This window comes from Phalacrocorax aristotelis, chromosome 1 (assembly GCF_949628215.1).
Source record: "Phalacrocorax aristotelis chromosome 1, bGulAri2.1, whole genome shotgun sequence".
Lineage (NCBI taxonomy): Eukaryota > Metazoa > Chordata > Aves > Suliformes > Phalacrocoracidae > Phalacrocorax > Phalacrocorax aristotelis.
The window spans coordinates 1,344,380-1,361,291 of NC_134276.1; the positions used below are offsets into that span (position 1 = coordinate 1,344,380).

A 16,912-nucleotide genomic window follows, 5' to 3' on the forward strand; every position below is an offset into this window, starting at 1 on the left:
CTCGTCGCAGCACCTCGCGGTCCCGCTGCTGCTGTCCCCAAACTGCACGGCTCCTCACTAGCAGATTTAGTCACGCGTTAACACGCAGGGACGTCTCCAGCAGCAGCCCCCGTGTTTCCAGCACCGCCGTGGCCGCTGCCTGCCCGTACCTCGGAGCTGGGACGCCCCTGCCTGCCTCAGCTGCCCCTCCAAACCCCCCCCATATCGGGCTGTAGGAGACTTTGTCCATCGGTTCTCCCCGCTCCCCGGCGTGGCCTGGCTTCCGAGCTCACACACACACAGCGGGTAAATGCCAGCTTGGCTCCTGTCCTCGGCTCACACCAAAATGTCCGCGTGTGTCCCCGTGTGTGTGCGCGCACACTGCAAGCTTCAGGCTGTAGGAGAAACCACACAAATCGATGCTGAATTCCCACAGGACTCGCACCGAGCCGGCTCTCACACAGGAGGGGAGCACAGGAGAGCCGCCTGCCCCGCCACAGCTCCCACCACCCTCGTTGCTCTCAGCTAATCTTGGTTATTTGGGTGAGCAATGATTAACACAGCTTCAGCCCGCCCTGCCCAGGCTCCCCGCCAGCAGGGACAGACCCAGGGCAAGGCATCGCTCTCGCCACCCAGCCCCAGAAACGCTGGCGTCTCTCCATCCCTGGGATGCCCTCCTAGACGACGGGTGCAGATGGACATGGCCCCCCGCAGGGGATCCCGCTCCTGCCACAGACCGGGGTGAGCAGCAGCACCGGCCCTGCTCACGGCCCTGACGCCCTGTCCCTCTCCCGCCCCTCAGGGCAGCACCGATCCTAGAATCACAGAAGGGTTTGGGTGGGAAGGGTTAGAGCTCATCAAGTCCAACCCCTGCCGTGAGCAGGGACATCCCCAACTCGATCAGGTCGCTCAGAGCCCCGTCCAGCCTCACCTGGGATGTGTCCAGGGATGGGGCATCGACCACCTCTCGGGGCAACCTGGGCCAGGGTCTCACCACCCTCAATGTAAAACATTTCTCCCTTCGATCCAGTCTGAATCTCCCCTCCTTTAGTTTCAAACCATCCCCCCTTGGCCTGTCACAGCAGGCCTTGCTAAAGAGGTTGCCCCCACCCTTCCTACAGCCCCCCTTTAAGCCCTGGGGGGCCGCAATAAGGTCTCCCCACAGCCTTCTCTTCCCTGGGCTGAACAACCCCAGCTCTCCCAGCCCGGCCTTGCAGCAGGGGGGCTCCAGCCCTCGGAGCATTTCTGTGCCCCCTCTGGCCCCGCTCCAACAGCCCCGTGTCTGTCCCGTGCTGAGGAGCCCCGAGCTGGAGGCGGCGCTGCAGGGGGGTGTCCCCAGAGCGGGGCAGAGGGGCAGCACCCCCTCCCTCGCCCTGCTGCCCGCGCTGCTGGGGATGCAGCCCCGGGCACGGGTGGGGGTCTGGGCTGCGAGCGCACGTTGCCGGCTCGTGTCCAGCTTTTCACCCCCAGCACCCCCAAGCCCTTCTCGCCAGGGCTGCCCTCCATCCCCCCATCCCCCAGCCTGTGTGGGTACCGGGGGTGGCCCCGGCCCAGGGGCAGGACCCTGCACTTGGCCTTGTTGGGCCTCATGGGGCTCTCCCAGGCCCCCTCTCCAGCGTGTCCAGGTCTCTCTGGATGACACCTCGTCCTTCTGGCACATTAACCCTCTGGATGCAACCATCCAGCCAGTTCCTTATCCACGGAACAGTCTGCCCATCAAATCCGTATCTCCCCAGTTTAGAGAGAGCACAGCCTTCCCCTGGGTGCAGGGACACACGGGTGTTTCACGGCATCCACAACAAAGATCCAGGGAGGAGACGAAGGTTTCCGTAGCCCACAGTGGTGACTGGGTATGATTTCGGAAACGAAATGCAAGGGCACGCGTTACCCAGCGAACACGGAGCATTAACGAGATGATACTTCTTCAACGAGCCATGTGCAGAGCGTCCTGCTGAGGAACTCCTCGCAGCTGATGGTTCGAGAAGTGGTGCCCTAAGGCGTGGATACACCCAGGAGCTGGTTCCCACAAGCACGAAGGAAGGTTAACCGTCAGAGCGCTCGTCATAAACCCCAACCTCCTCCAGGCAGCTGCGGAAACCGAGGTCTCTCGGTGCTGTGCTGCTGCGCGTTCATACCCGGGGTAGCGAAAGGGAGGAGCAGCTCCCAGGGACGATGCCGAGAGCGGGATGCCAGGCCCGTGGCATTGCGGTGCGGGACAGGGCGGGTTGGATGGCCCTCGGTACAATCGGAGGAGTCCTGGCCTCTTGAGGAGCAGAGGATGCTCCAGCTGCCGGGGGAACAGGCACACGTGGACACGGCCCTGTTAAATCCAGCCAAGGCCAGCCCATGCCCACCTTCTTTTGTGGGAAGGGACCTGGGGGTCCTGGTGGGGGGAAGCTCAACATGAGCCAACAGTGGCTGCTGCGGCCAAGAAGGCCAACAGGGTGCTGGGCTGCATCAAAAAGTGCATCGCCGGCAGAGATAAAGAAGTCATTATCCCGCTCTACTCAGCGCCAGTCAGGCCACACCTGGAGCGCTGTGTGCAGTTCTGGTCCCCGCTGTACAAAGAGGATGTGGCCAGGCTGGAAGGGGCCCAGAGAAGGGCCACCAGGATGATCAGAGGACTGGGAAGCTGCCATATGAGGATAGGCTGGGAGAGCTGGGTTTGTTCAGCCTTGAGAAAAAGAGGCTCAGAGGGGATCTCATCCCCATGTACCAGTACTTAGGGGCAGCTACAAAGAAGATGGAGACTCCCTTTTTACACGGAGTCCCATGGAGAGGGCAAGGGGGGATGGACACAAGTTGCCCTTGGGGAGATTCCGATTGGACACGAGAGGGATATTTTTCACAGTGAGGACAGTCACCACTGGAATGATCTCCCCAGGGAAGGGGTTGGCTCGGCCACGTTGGACACCTTCAAGAGCCGTCTGGGCAGGGTGCTGGGCCGTCTTGTCTAGGCTGGGCTCTTCCCAGAAAGGTTGGACTGGATGATCCCCGAGGTCCCTTCCAGCCTGGCATCCTGGGATTCTCCCCACAAACATGGCCCAGTGGTTTTAGAAAGCAACGCAAGTCCTCATAGCAGAAGTCCCCAGTCCTTAAAACCCTCCAGGCACCCTCCGAAAGGACTGTGGGCAGCCCGCTGCAAGCATCAGCCTCTTCTCAGCCGCTGCTGTGGCACAAAATAGTTGCATTAAGTTTCCCTCTGCTCTCACGATCTCTGGCTGCAGGAGCCCGAGCTCCTGCTCTCGCCCAGGCACAGGAGGAGACACGCAGAGCACGGCTTGCTCCGGGCAGCGCCCACAGCGCCGTTCGGGATCCGCTCCCTGCTGGGGAGCGTCTCTCCAGCCGTGCGCGTCCAGCCCGCTCGCTCTCCCAGCTGCGATGCCTTGCCCCAGGGTTCAAGCAGAGAGGCAACCTCTGCGGCCAGCTTGCCTCGGTAAAGACAAGGGTCCTGGAGGGACCCTTGCGTGGTCCCGTGGAGAGCAGAGGTTGGACCCAAACACGTCCAACGCAGCTGCGAGCTGCCCCGTGCCCCACTGATGCTGTGGAGGCAGAGACCGTCCTTAAGCCGGTCCATCTCAGGGGGGGTCAGCGCTTGTGCCAGGGCCAGGAGCCACCCCGACCTTCCCCACTGAGGGCAAGCCTGGCTCCAGCAGAGCCAAGGCCCCACCGTCACGCAAACGGACTCCGATCAAACATCCCGGCATCGCCGAAGGTCCCCGTGGTGCATCTCTGGCAGAAACGCCCCTACCACGCGAGTTCTCCAGCGTCACCTTTAAAGGGAGATCCCTCCCCTGTGCGGGATTCCTATCGCAGCTGCAAGTACTTAATATTTTGGACATCTCCAGTCCCCCGTCAAAGCTGGTTCAAGCCAGACAAGGCGGCCTAAGTTATTTTGGGGAAAAAACAAAAAACAAAAGGGAAGTTTCGATGAGTACAAACTGTGCTATTGCTTAAGCCCCATTTATCCGGAAAGCCAAGCAAATTCGCTTCCCTCTCCTCTCTGCGCTACCTGCATCACCGTGACGCGGGACAGCGTCAGGCTCGGCTCCGCTGCTTCTGCTCGCCGGCCCCTGCGCCATGTCCCTGTAAAGGAGGCAGCGAGGAAGACGAGGCCTGGTCACGGGGAAGGCTGCGGTGGTCTCAGAGCCCCTCCAAGGCCAGACCCTCACCCTGGCAGGGGCCCCCGTCCGAAGGCTGCGTGTCGTGGAGAGGCCGAGAGGAGCAGCAGCAGCGGAGCTGCGTGCCTCTGTCTGCCAGATCTCCCACTCCCGGTGTGCTCACAGCTGATGCCTTCAGCAGCAGGGTCCCGCCTGGGGAACCCTCCGACCCATCAGGGACACGCTGCCCCTCCTGGGACTGCGCCCACGCCCAGTCTTGGGCCAGCAGAGCCGTCTCCTAAACTCAGGAACCTGGAGGTCTCCGTGCAGGGCAAGGGCACGCTGCGCTCGCCCGCGGCGGGTAGGAACACACTCAGTAGCAGACGTCGAGCCTGGAAAGCCAGGAGCCCTCCAAGCTGCCCCTCACTGGGACAGAAATCCTCCCGGTTCCCTGGCCGGAACCCACTCGCACCAGTTTGACATTGGCACAGCTGGACTGGTTTTGCAGGGGACCCTCCAGGGCGGAAAGGAGGATCAGGCATTCCTGCGTGAGCGCGCGGCTCCTCCTCGGATTTTTTTTCTCCTCTTGGCTGGCCCAGCGAGCGCCGGTGACGCACACCTATGCCTTTGGGAGGTGACCAAGCATCAAAGCCCGGAGCTCGGTACAGCGCCTTCCCAGCGCCAAGGCTTCCTCAGCCACTTCAGGAACCGTCCTCCCGAAGCGCAGCCTTCGCCCCAACTCGCCCAACGCAGCAACGCCCCTCGTCCAACCACCTCAGGTGGGGCAAGGCAGGGTCCCCCGCTTTGCGGGCGAGCACCCCCTCCCCTGCCAGGCTCTGCCTCGGCTCTCCCCTCCCTCCCCACCTCCTCAATGAAACGTGCTGGGTTTTACATTCAGGGCAAGCAGCAGACAGTTCCCCCCCGCCCCAAGTAACACCTTGGTTACAGCGTAGGTGTCGCAAGAGTCATCGCGCAGCTTCCTCAGGCCCAGGAAATCGCATTAGCTCGATCAAATTTAGACTTTCAGTTGGTGGGAAAAGAGCCAAAAGATACCAAGGCCTGTCCCTAGGCTGGGTGCTCTCCAGTTACACAGGGGGAGGGCCAAGCCTGCGGCGGGCTGGGGCTGAAAAGGCCGTTCCTGTTCCTTTTGCAGGCTGCGTTCGAGCTGCGACTTCCCGAGCGGAGGCCACGACTCGTGACAGGCACACGTGATGAGATACCAACACCCTCAAACCGCACTCACGCTTTCTCATCTGTTTCCTTCTGAAGAGTACGGCGCCGGCACGACACGGGTCGATGATAAAACCACGGCAGGATGTGCTCTGCTAGGGGACACGACCAGAAGCGCAGGCTACTACGCGGCCGCAGCTATCAGTTGAAGGCTGCTACACGGGAGAACAAGTAAAACAATGTTTTTATTAAAATTGCGCTCTTTACGGTTGCTTCTGTTCACTGCAACCATCTCCAACCAGCATCTGCATGCAGATACCTCGCAGCCTACGCAGGCTAGAACATAGACAGGAAACACACATCTCACCGAAAGCATCATCTACCCACACTTCCCACAGGGCTGAACCCAGTCCCAGACGTGCAGGGAACCGTCGCTTGCTGCTGACAATAAGGTTCTGGGTTTCTGCGGATGCCACGTGTGCACCGTGACCAGGGGAGGCCCTGCGCTGCCGCCCGGTCCGCCGAACGCGTGGCCTTTGTGAACAAAGAGGGGCTCTGCCTCCCTGCCGGAGCCGTCCCAGCGCCGCGCGTCGTACACGTGCACGGTCCCGTCAAAACCTTGAATAAAAGGGAATCGGAGAGAGCGCAGAAGTAAATGGCTTGTTTTAGTCCCACTGGGTGCGCGCTCACCTCCTAGCAGGGCTGCTGAGACAGAAATGAGGACAAGAGTGAAAACCTGTGACAGCAGAGCATCCGAGCCTCCGAGGAGCTCGCCTCAAGCTAGCAGCTGCTGGGGAGGATGCGGGCCAGATCCAAAAAGCCTGCAAATTCACTAGCCCGAATTTGCAATGCTCAGGCCAGGAGGCAGCCTTGCTGCCCAGCTGGTCTTATCAGCGCGGCATCCCTGCGGCCAGGCTGTCGCTGGCACTGTCAGGGCAGTGTTTGCTAAGAGCTTGGGGTCTCTGTTCTCCCAGGAGGGAAGCGGGAGTCCCCCAGACCCCATCCAGGCCCCTCCTGTAGCTGCTGGGGAGGGGCGGCTGCAGAGGACGATTAGCTCGCAGGAGGCTCCAGGAGCCCTGAACAAGCACCCCCTACCTGGGGTGTTTAAAGTAAGGTGGGGTGAACTGGGCCTCGAGAGAAATACAGATCAAAAAAGCATCCAGAAAAGGGGATCTCTGCACAAAGCACGCACCTGAAACGGCGAGGCAGCCCTCCAGAGCAGGAGCCCAGGAGACGCAGAGGAACTCCGCGCCTGAGCGGGGAGAGGAAACTCTGCACTTTGCTGCGGCCAAGGACTCTGAGGTTTTCCTTACGTCTGTTAGGGTGAGGTGCCCTCCGCTCGAGAGGCAAGCTACGGGCTGGGAGCTGGAGTCAGAGCCTGGAGGTCCGCGCCCGACTCCCATGCACCACCGCTCGCCACACGGCGCCGAGGGGAGGGACGCAGCCTCCAAGGGACTCTGCGGCTGCCGAACGTCAGCCAGGCACAGCTGCCCCTTGGCACAGCAGAGGAGCAACGTGTTGCAGTCCAGGAAGGCCAGGCCGCTGAGCTCCTCGCTGTTTCTGGAGGCTGGAAAAAGAGAGGCACATCTCAGATGCCACGGGGGGCGTTTGCTACAATCTTCCCTGAGAAAGCAGGTTTCTAGCCGTGTCCTTGGGTTTTGAGCAACGCTAGTTAGTTTTTCGAGAGCCAGCAGCAGGGGCTGCTCGAGAATTATCTCTGCACAGGATCCACGTGGAGCGGGCACAGTCAGTACCCCTCAAAAGCTGATGTTAATGCCCAGGCAGACGAGAGGCAGGCCCATGACTAACCTCAGCTCTGTTCGAGGTCCCCACGGGGCACCTGACACAGGTGGGGGCTCTGGCAGCAGATGCCTCCAGCAGTGGGGATCACGTGAGTCCCTGTGGCACAGGGACAAGCAGACGTGCCCTTCCCTCCTCCTGCTCAACACGCTGCGTTACAGCTGCTGGACATACACATTTTCCTCACCAGGAGATGAGGCGTGTGGTGTGGGTGAGTAGTTTGTAGCTGAGTCTTGCCGTGTAGGTGAAGGCAGGTGGTCTCCAGGCCCCCCAAGAAACCGGACCTGGATTCACCACCTCAAGGTGAGACAGGTCTGGTTTAGTGAGGCTGGCACGATCCCTCCTCTCATCCGCACAGACAAATCACAGAGTATAGAATCATTTAGGTTGGAAAAGACCTCTCGGATCATCAAGTCCAACCCCCAACCCAACACCCCCAGGCCTCCTAAACCATGGCCCCAAGTCCCACGGCTACACGGTGGTTGAACCCCCCCAGGGACGGGGACTCCCCCACCTCTCTGGGCAGCCTGTGCCAGGGCCTGGCCGCTCTGGCAGGGAAGGCATTTTCCCTCACATCCAACCTAAACCTCCCCTGACGCAGCTTGAGGCCGTTCCCTCTCGCCCTGTCACTGGTGACTTGGGAGCAGAGACCAGCCCCCCCCTCACTCCAGCCCCTCTCAGGCAGCTGCAGAGAGCGAGAAGGGCTCCCCTCAGCCCCCCCTTCTCCAGGCTAAACCCCCCCAGCCCCCTCCCAGCACACTTGTGCTCCAGACCCTGCCCCAGCCCCGCTGCCCTTCTCTGGACACGCTCCAGCCCCTCCAGGGCCTTCTTGTCCCGAGGGGCCCAAACCTGAGCCCAGCACTCGAGGTGGGGCCTCCCCAGTGCCGAGTAACACAGAGCTGGCTCAGAAGTTGACGCCTATTTCAGCAACCCCAAGCGATGTGACTCTGGGGCCAGCAACTCCCTTGTTTGGGACAACTTATACAGCAGCCCTCTGCTAACCCAATTCTTTGCACTGAAACCATCCACGGAGCTCTCAAAAGGCACAGAAGCCTGAGAAGTCACTGTCACGGGAGTAGTGGGAAGCTGGAGATGGACCAGAGCATTGTAACCTATTTCCTCAATCCAACGTACCTTCCACAAGTATCTTTATACCTTTTGGCACATGTCTGAAATCACCCACCCGGGGAAGTGTTTGCTACTTGAGCAGTTACCTTCGCTTTAACTAAACTCCAGCTTTCCAAAAAATCAGACATGAGACTTGGTTTGAGTACCTGCCGTGTAGACATTTTTCCTCGATTCAACCTCTGTAATTTGGACACTGTTGAGCCTTGAGCCGTGAAGGACCCACGGGGCTCTGGCCGAAATGGTTGCAATTTTAGCCCAAGGCTGCCCGGTGCCGTTCTCTGTAGGTATGGCACTTACAGATTTAATAACATCTGTTTGAAAGAGATGGAAGCAGTTGTAAGACACATCAGGAGTGGAGTAACCCACAAGGTTAAGCTGTTTCGCAAAGCTAAAAGGGACCCACTAAACCAATAAGAAATCCAGTTACGACTAACCCCCTCTCCAGAACAAAACCACCCTTCCCAACACATCCAGCAAGGACTGGCAAGAAGCCATTTAAAATCTAGCAAAACCCATGGAAAGCTGTGAACCAAGATGTTTATTTCCAACGAAGAAGAAAACTTCTAGTAACATTTTGCGCTTCCTTTCTGGTGGTTTCAAAGTATTTCACAAGAGTAGGCAAAGCAACGGCAATCCTCTCCTAAGAGCAGGCTTGGAGGACTGAGGTGGTTCACGGTATATCCTGAAAGGTGATGTATGGAGCTCTATTTCTAGCCCTTGGGGTGATTAAGGGAACGTTGTGCCAACCGTATCATTAAGGTTTTTGTTTGTATGATTAAGAGCTCATAAATAAGCGGAAAGCCGCCGTGACTGGCCTAAACCTACTAACTCCCTTACGAGGTCTGTACCATCAAGTCTATTTCCTTCCAGGCCACCAGAATCGGTGCAGACACGTGTCTCGTGCCCTTCTCCAGCCCCTGCCACACAAGGGCAGTCACTCAGGGCCTCACCGAGTGGGACTGGCACCCCTCTCCTCGTTTTATGCCCACGAAGAAGGGGAAGCTAGAGATGCGCGACACGAGGACTACGTTGAGAAACTACTCAAGCTCAGAAATGTGTTTCCTTACCAGAGTCCTCTGCTGACACCTGCCAGACCTGGAGGGAGCTGTCTGGTGGTCCGCTCGTCACCAGCAAGCTGAGGAAACAAAAAGAACCCCACAAAACTCTTCAGGAGCAGAAAAAAGGCCTTTCCCCCGCCCAGCCTGGGACAAACAGGTCTTTTCTCCTGCGCCAAGGAGCTCCGGCCACTGCTTGGAGCGGAGAAGGGGCCAGAACTCGAGCCAGGGTGCTCTACACAGCCCAGGCAGACACAGTCCCAGGCAGCGGCATTTAATTAGCACATTTTCCAAAAGCGCTAGACAAAGAACAGTGCAAAGGGCCCCAAAGCAGCAACGGGGTCTTGTGTAGGAAGAGAGAGCTGAAGGAGCAAAATGCATCAGCCAGAGGGAAGCGTGTTTTGCCTGGTCTACAATCCACAGAAAGAAGAACACCTTCTGAGACTGTGTACACAGGGACTTAGAGAGCGGTGGCAGCGGGCTCTGCCTGCTGAGCACCTCCACGCAGCGCCAAACGCAGGAGGAAGAGATGGAAAACGCAGGGCAAGGAAGCTATACAGGCCCCTGGGGCTCAGAAGTGGGGTAGGGAGGGGTCCCTGGTGAGCCAGCAGCCCCTGCAGCTCGTTTCTGGAAGAAGCTGAGGATTCAAGTTACCCAGCAGCAGCTTCCCCTCCCAGGTGCCCCACATGACACACCACTACAGCTTTCAGTACCGCAGTGGCGGGGTGCACCCCGTTTTGCCAAGCACCCTGAAAGATGGCTCCTCTCCAAACACCACGAGAGGGTTCTGGGAGGAGCACTACATGTCACTGGCCAGCAAATCCCCACCCAGGCTCACAGTGCCCTCGGAGCTGGCAGGATTGTCCAGCTGGGTTGGGAAGCAGGAAAGAAAAAGAGCTCTCTCAGTGGACAAGCCCCTTCTCCATCACAGCCCAGAAGGACTCTGTGGCCATACCTGGTGTCCGGCACATGCTTCAGGCTGTACACCGGGCGGTTTGAAAATCCACCGCATTCCACCTTGAAATCTCTCTCCGGACACAAACCCTAGAAATCAGAGGCAAAGTCATTTCTTGGCACTTAGCGGTGCAGAGCTTGGTGCGCTCAGTTACCAGGAAAAGAGACAGAGGCATGAGACACTCTCGCTTGGTAAAGCTCTTGCCTGCCCAGTAACGCCTGTTTCAACAGGAGCTACAGGATTCAAGGATCCCAAAACAGTTAGAGGAAAAAAAATACAGAGAACACTCCTGCCAAGAGCTCTGCCTGGGTTCACTGCCATCCATGCACAGGCCCAGGAGCCTTCTGCTCACCCAGTGACCAAACACCATCTCTACTTCAGTGTAGAAGTCACCCACCCAAGAGCCGACATGCAGCATGGTGCCCCAGGCTTGGCCATCTCAGCCAGTCCCTTCTTCATTTGCCTTGAGGTCCTCATCTGTCCTATTTCCCCACAAAACACTTTCATTTGCACATCTGGAGATGAAGTTTTCATGGCACAAGCCGCCCAGAGAGCAGCAGGATTCCATGCCTGGACTGCTACCTCAACAGACCTGCGCTACCTCAACTGGACAGCAGCTGGGTGAATTAAGTGCTTTACTTTTTCACAGAATCCCAGACTGGTGGGGGTTGGAAGGGACCTCTGGAGCCCATCCCGTCCCACCCCTGCTGGAGCAGGCACACCCAGAGCAGGGGCACAGGGCCGCGTCCAGGCGGGGGGTGAATGTCTCCAGGGAAGGGACCCCACAGCCTCTCTGGGCAGCCTGTGCCCCTGCTCTGGCACCCGCACAGCAAAGGGGTTTGTCCTCATGTTCAGGTGGAACTTCCCGTGTTCCAGCTTGTGCCCGTGGCCCCTTGGCCTGGCGTTGGGCACCACTGAAAAGAGCCCGGCCCCATCCTCCTGACACCCACCCTTCAGGTATTGATAAGCACTGATGAGACCCCCCTCAGCCTTCTCTTCTCCAGGCTGAACAAGCCCAGGTCTCTCAGCCTTTCCTCACCAGGGAGATGCTCCAGCCCCTGATCCCCTTGGCAGCTCTGTGCTGGCCTTGCTCCAGCAGTTCCCTGCCCTTCTTGAACTGGGGAGCCCAGAACTGGACACAGCACCCCAGATGCGGCCTCACTGGGGCAGAGCAGAGGGGGAGGAGAACCTCCCTCGCCCTGCTGGCCACACGCCTTTCCATGCACACCAGGGCACCGTTGGCCCCCTTGGCCCCAAGGGCCCGGTGCTGGCTCAGGGTCACCTCGCTGCCTTCCAGCACTCCCAGTTCCTTCTCAGCTGTGCTACTTGACCAAAGCTGCTCAAAACCCAGCCAAGTCCTTGTTGGAGCAACTGAGACCCGCTTGTGAAGCGCAGCACAGCAGTCTGGTCTCTGAAGGCACCGGGACAAGGAGGACAGAGCGACAGGGCTGCGACACCCACCTGGGTCTCCTTCGCCTGAAGCGTCGGCGGTGGGACCAGCTGCAGGATCTCCTGCCCACCAGACTGTCCGTACCCGGCTACACAGACACCTTGGTGGTGGGCACGAAGAACCAGGGACACGGTGAGGGATTCCCCCCCAGCCTGGGCCAGGCCACCCTCCCTGACCCATAATTATGAGCCCTGGCCCAGCCCCAGCCTCTCAGCCCTGCTCCTGGGGTCCTGGCCCAGCACCTTGGCCTCCCCTCTGTGGCCCTGGCCACAACCCCATGGCCTCCCTTCTCCCCCCCATTTTCCTGTGCCCCCCCCATTTTCCATGACTCTCACCATTTCCCCACGGCCGCTCCCCCCATTTCCCCATGCTGCCCGCCATTTCCCTGTGCCCTCCCCCGCCATTTTCCCCTGCCCCCCCGCCGTTACCCGCGGCATCCCCATTTTCCCGTGTCCCCCCCCATTTTCCATGGCCCTCGCCATTTTTCCGCGGCCCCCCCCCCGCCCCTCAGCCCCCTTCTTTCCCCCCGCCTCGGCCCCGCCGCCCCAACCCGCCCCGTGGGGGGCCCCCCCAGCCCCTCTCCTCCCCCCAGCACCACCCGCCCCACACTCACGGCTCCCCCGGGCCCACTCGATGACGCGGGTGGGCGCCTGCAGCTCGAAGGTGTGGAGGTCCTTGTACCTGCGGGTAGAGGGCGGGAGGGCAGGTTGGCGGGGCCGGGGGGGCCGGGGCCGGCGGGGGGAGGCCGGGGGTCCCTCACAGGCTCAGGGACTGCACAAGCCATTCATCCTCATCCTCCTCCTCGCCGGCGCCCACCGCCTCCATGGCAACAGCCCCTCCCCCCGCCCGGCGCGCCTGTGACGCCACGCGGCGGCGCGCAGCAGTGACGCGGCGGGAGGCGGGAGGCGGGAGGCGGGAGGCGGGAGGCGGGAGGCGGGAGGCGGGAGGCGGGAGGCGGGAGGCGGGAGGCGGGAGGCGGGAGGCGGGAGGCGGGAGGCGGGAGGCGGTTTAAAAGCGGACGCGGCCGGTTGGAACCGGTCGGCGCCGGCGGTTGTGAGGGGAAGGGCGGGACGCGGTCGCCGCCCTGAGGGGAAAAAGCGGCCGAGTTGTGGGTTTGAGGGGGGAAAACCCGCGTTATCCCCGCGGGGGTGGCTGGCGGCGGGTCCTCGCAGGAAAATAAAGTCGTTAAGGTTGGAAAAGACCTTACGCAGTGGTTTCCTTCTGCCGGTATTAAACAGGACGTGTCCCCCTGGGACGGCCGAGACACCGATGAGTTTCAGCAATTAATCCAACACCGGGAACACTATTTACAGGGTGATTCTGGCGGGGAAGCGGGAGCCGTCCCCTCGCCCCGCTCTCCCTTCGGCACCCCCCGCGGCCCCTGCAGAGGCCGTGGCCTAGAGCCGTGGTCTAAAAGGCGTTTTCCTAAAAAGCAAATGACCTCAGGGAAGGCCCCGTCCTTTGGCTCCAGCCGCCTGGGCACTGTCACTTCGGAGTAGACGATTCTCGATGCTTCGGTAACGGCTGAAGGAAATGCTGCATTGAGGGAAAAAGGGCATTAATCACACGAGGCGATGAAGGGTTTCCCACCGTTGCAGCGCAGAAGGAGGATTTCAGGTGGAAATTTGAAAAATGTGGTGTGTTTCAACGTTGCGAGTCCATCTGTCTTCAACGAGAGGTATAAAGGAGGTGGTGGAGCAGCTCTCTGTTTCCATGAGGCAGACCTTTGTTATGCCGATTGTACACTAAATTTAATTAAAACCATTTAAAGCAGTAAGGAGGATTTTTATCTGCATGGAAGGATTTGAGATGTTTGAATGTAACGTGCAAACCGTAGGCAGCAGAGGCACCCTGGTCCTTCACCAAGGGAGACTCCGGGGTGCCCCAGGTAACTCCTCGTACCACGCAGCTGCAGCAGCCCCGCTGGCCCAAAATGCCCACCGGGACCCAGCACCCTCGCAGGCAGGTGATGAGACAGGAGGCATGCTGGCACCGCCGCCATGTGGCACCCTGGGGCACCCTGTGGCACCCCACAGCACTCTGCAGCACCCTGTGGCACTCCGCAGCACCCCACAGCACCCCGCGGCACCCTGCGGCACCCCACGCCCCACTGGGGATGGATGGGCAGAAGCACCTGTGGCTCCTAAGCTTCTAGTATCCTAAGGTTCTAGTGAAGCTTAGGGTACAAGACACTCCAGAGAATATTTTCTTTAAAAAGGGGAAAAACGAGGTGCCTTCTGTGATTACAAGATGTTGAGCCCAGGGTGCATCCCCCATCCTCTTCCCTGCCCTTGCATCCTCCATCCACACAGAATCACAGAATCATGAAGGTTGGAAAAGACCTCTCGGGTCATCAAGTCCAACCCCCAACCCAACACCCCCAGGCCTCCTAAACCATGGCCCCAAGTCCCACGGCTACACGGTGGTTGAACCCCCCCAGGGACGGTGACTCCCCCACCTCTCTGGGCAGCCTCTTTCAACGCCTGACCAAGAGGCTGGAGGTCAGGTCTGCAAGAGCGACCTGGGGGCTCTGGCCAGCAGCAAGTAGAACACAAGCCCCCAGCGTGCCCTGGCAGCCCAGAGGGCCAGCCGTGCCCTGGGGGGCACCGAGCCCTGCATCGCAGCCGGGCGAGGGGGGGGATTGTCCCGCTCTGCCCCGCGCTGGGGCGGCCTCACCCCGAGTGCTGTGGGCAGCGTTGGGCGCCGCAGGACATGGAGGGTATAAAGCTACTGGAGAGTGTCCAGAGGAGGCCACGGAGCTGGGGAAGGGTTTAGAGGGGAAACCATACGAGGAGCGGCTGGAGTCCCTGGGTTTGTTCAGCTGGAGCAGAGGAGGCCGAGGGCAGCCCCATGGCGCTCTGCAGCTCCCTCCCGAGGGCAGGAGGAGGGGCAGGGCTGGTCTCTGCTCTCTGGTGCCCAACGCCAGGGCCCGAGGGAACGGCAGGGAGATGTGCCAGGGGAGGGTTAGGCTGGGCATTAGGAGAAGGCTCTTCCCCCAGAGGGTGGTGGAGCCCTGGCACAGGCTCCCCAGGGAGGCATCACGGCACCAGCCTGGCGATATTCCAGAAGCACTTGGCCAAGGCCCTCAGAGACACGGTGTGAATTTGGGGTGTCCTGTGCAGGGACAGGAGCTGGGCTCGGTGAGCCTTGTGGGTCCCTTCCAGCTCAGGGCATTCTGTGACTCTATGATTCTGACCACTCTTTCAGTAAAGACATTTTTCCTAATATCCAACCTAAAGAACCTTTTTCCTAATATCCAGCCTAAATATACAGAAATACCTGTGTGCAGGTGTGCTGATAAATTCAGAAACCTCCCAAATCTTTGCAAAAGCCAGCCTAACCTCTGGTTACGTGCTGGTTCCCAACTAACCCTTACAGAGGCTTTGCTTTCTCGCTTGTGACAATTAAACCTGTGTCGTTCTTAGGTACCGTTTTCCTGAGCAGCACTGCTTATCATCACGTCGACTCTGGTCCCCTCTGCCAAGATGCTGCTCAGAGGGAGACTGCAGGGATGGGCCTTGCCACCAGCCCACGTTTGCAGAAGATGGTGGCTCTCTGAGTGACATGTTCCTCTCCGTTTCTCCCCAGCCTAGGCTCAGACCCGGTGCAGAAGGATCAGTGCAGCTAACTTGCTTCCAGCTGCGGGCTCGCTGCCTGTTTACAGTGACGCTTCAGGTTCAGTGGTGGTAACTGGGAGTTTATTACAGATTATTGTGCTTTTTCTGTCTTCTGGCTGGGTTTTAGCTGGCACGCACAGTGTCGCGTGGCAAGCTGTGTCTGTTTTCTGTAATACTGCAAGGTGGCAGCCTACAGCTTCCGAGGTGGCTTTGGAGTAATTAGAAAAATGACTTGTTTTTACAGAAATACAGCTGGATGTGACTCTTTTAGCCTGCACAGTGTCTCCTATGTTACCTGGTGTTGTCTGCTGTTTATTTCCCCCTTGCTTTTCAGTGTGCTGTTAGCGTCAGTCCTACAGAAGTTGTCAGAGAGGGATGGAGATGCTTTGGGTGGTTTTTTAGGGTGTTCCCGTGCACCTGCAGCGCTTGGAGAGGTGGTAGGACATTCTGGGTGACGTGATGGGTTTGGGCTTGGGCTGTGCTGTCTGAACTCGGTGCTCAGGGCTAACTCAGGGCTGTCAGTAGGGAACTGAGTGGTCCAAAAGCAGGTACAGAGGCAGAAGTGCTGTGAAGAGAAGGATGGAAAGCCAGACGCCTTCCTTCCGCCAAGCGGCTGTGCGCTGCTCTGGAAGCAGGAACTGGAGCTGGTCGATGTGAGAAGCATTTCTCCTCACCCGGTAGTTCCTTTCCTGGCATCCTCTACTTGTTGCTTCAAGATATGTTGGTGTTAGAACTGTTCAGAGAAAGGATGGCAAGAATTGTCATGAAGAGGCATTTCATTCATGTTATTTTGGTAAAATAGCTCAACGGTCTGAAATTCACTAAAAGCCTTGTGTTAACAATTCTTTCTACAAACTGCGATTCAAAAAGAAAGTGTTGAGTAAACATCTTGTGAGGAATCTGAAAAGAACTGACTGCTCTGCGGCTGATTTTTTATGTAAAGAATATAATTGTTGCAATAACTTCGACAGAAACCCGTGAGGGGTGTTGGAGCGAGCCAGGAAGTGAAGCCGTGGCAGTGCCAGCTGTGCGTGAGGATACAGCGGCGTGGCGCTGCGTGAGCTCGGCGCTGCGTCAGCCTTTTGTCACCGTCTCCCGTTAACTCCTTTCTCACCTGCCTGCATTAATTGCAGGACGTGAGCTTAATTAAGCGATGAGCTTAGCCTGAGGCAGACAAGTGGCCAAGTCAGCGCAAGGCGCTCCTCCAGCAAGACGTGAGAACGGAGAGAAGGAGAAATACCAAAGGAAGCGCTGGGAGCCAGGCGTTCAGCTGGGAGCTGTGATGCGACCTTGCTCTCATACCGCCCTGCATCACTTATAATCCCCAAAGGAAGAGGTTGTGTCTCCCCTGAACTCCAGAGAGCGGTTTAGGGGGTGGTAATAACTGTTTGGGGATGATCTCCTGGTGGCCACTGTCTGAGGAGAGGGAGCATGAGGCAGAGCAGCATGGGGAGAGGCTGGGTGCTGTGGATCCCACGTGGGGAGAGAAGACAGCCCGAAAACAGTTTTCTCTGCACGTTCTTGCCTTTTATCTCCTCTTTATCTTTCCAGTGGACTAAGGGAGGAAAGTGGTTAAGTGGGGGAAGAGAGAAAAAGCCCTCCAGTACTACAGATAATGCAGGGTGTTTTTGTACTACCAAGGCCTGAATGAAGATAAT

At 58.9% G+C, this 16,912-nt stretch overlaps 1 protein-coding gene across 2 annotated transcripts; it reads right to left on the reverse strand.

Annotated features, from left to right (window-relative positions):
• Positions 1 to 5,475: 5,475 nt before the first annotated feature.
• WDR73 (WD repeat domain 73) lies at positions 5,476 to 12,531 on the reverse strand. 2 transcript variants are annotated; one of them, XM_075104838.1, is made up of 8 exons: positions 12,398 to 12,531; positions 12,251 to 12,318; positions 11,649 to 11,737; positions 10,188 to 10,276; positions 9,245 to 9,312; positions 8,324 to 8,488; positions 6,442 to 6,816; positions 5,476 to 5,867 (listed from the first exon to the last, which is right to left on the reverse strand). In XM_075104838.1, exons 1-8 carry the CDS (start codon positions 12,460 to 12,462, stop codon positions 5,629 to 5,631), a joined length of 1,158 nt encoding a protein of 385 aa, XP_074960939.1. In that variant the 5' UTR covers positions 12,463 to 12,531; the 3' UTR covers positions 5,476 to 5,628. The 2 variants fall into 2 exon arrangements, with proteins under 2 accessions (XP_074960939.1, XP_074961032.1); XM_075104931.1 differs by lacking the exon at positions 12,251 to 12,318 and having other exon boundaries at positions 12,319 to 12,479.
• Between the last annotated feature and the right edge of the window lie 4,381 nt (positions 12,532 to 16,912).

Excerpts from the sequence above, each read along its gene's own strand:
- WDR73 (XM_075104838.1), bottom strand. The coding sequence starts at position 12,462 with ATGGAGGCGGTGGGCGCCGGCGAGGAGGAGGATGAGGATGAATGGCTT. Across the intron at positions 10,277-11,648 it reads TTCAGGCGAAGGAGACCCAG|GGTTTGTGTCCGGAGAGAGA; the intron begins GTGGGTGTCGCA and ends TCTGATTTCTAG. Across the intron at positions 6,817-8,323 it reads GAAAAATGTCTACACGGCAG|CCTCCAGAAACAGCGAGGAG; the intron begins GTACTCAAACCA and ends CTCTTTTTCCAG.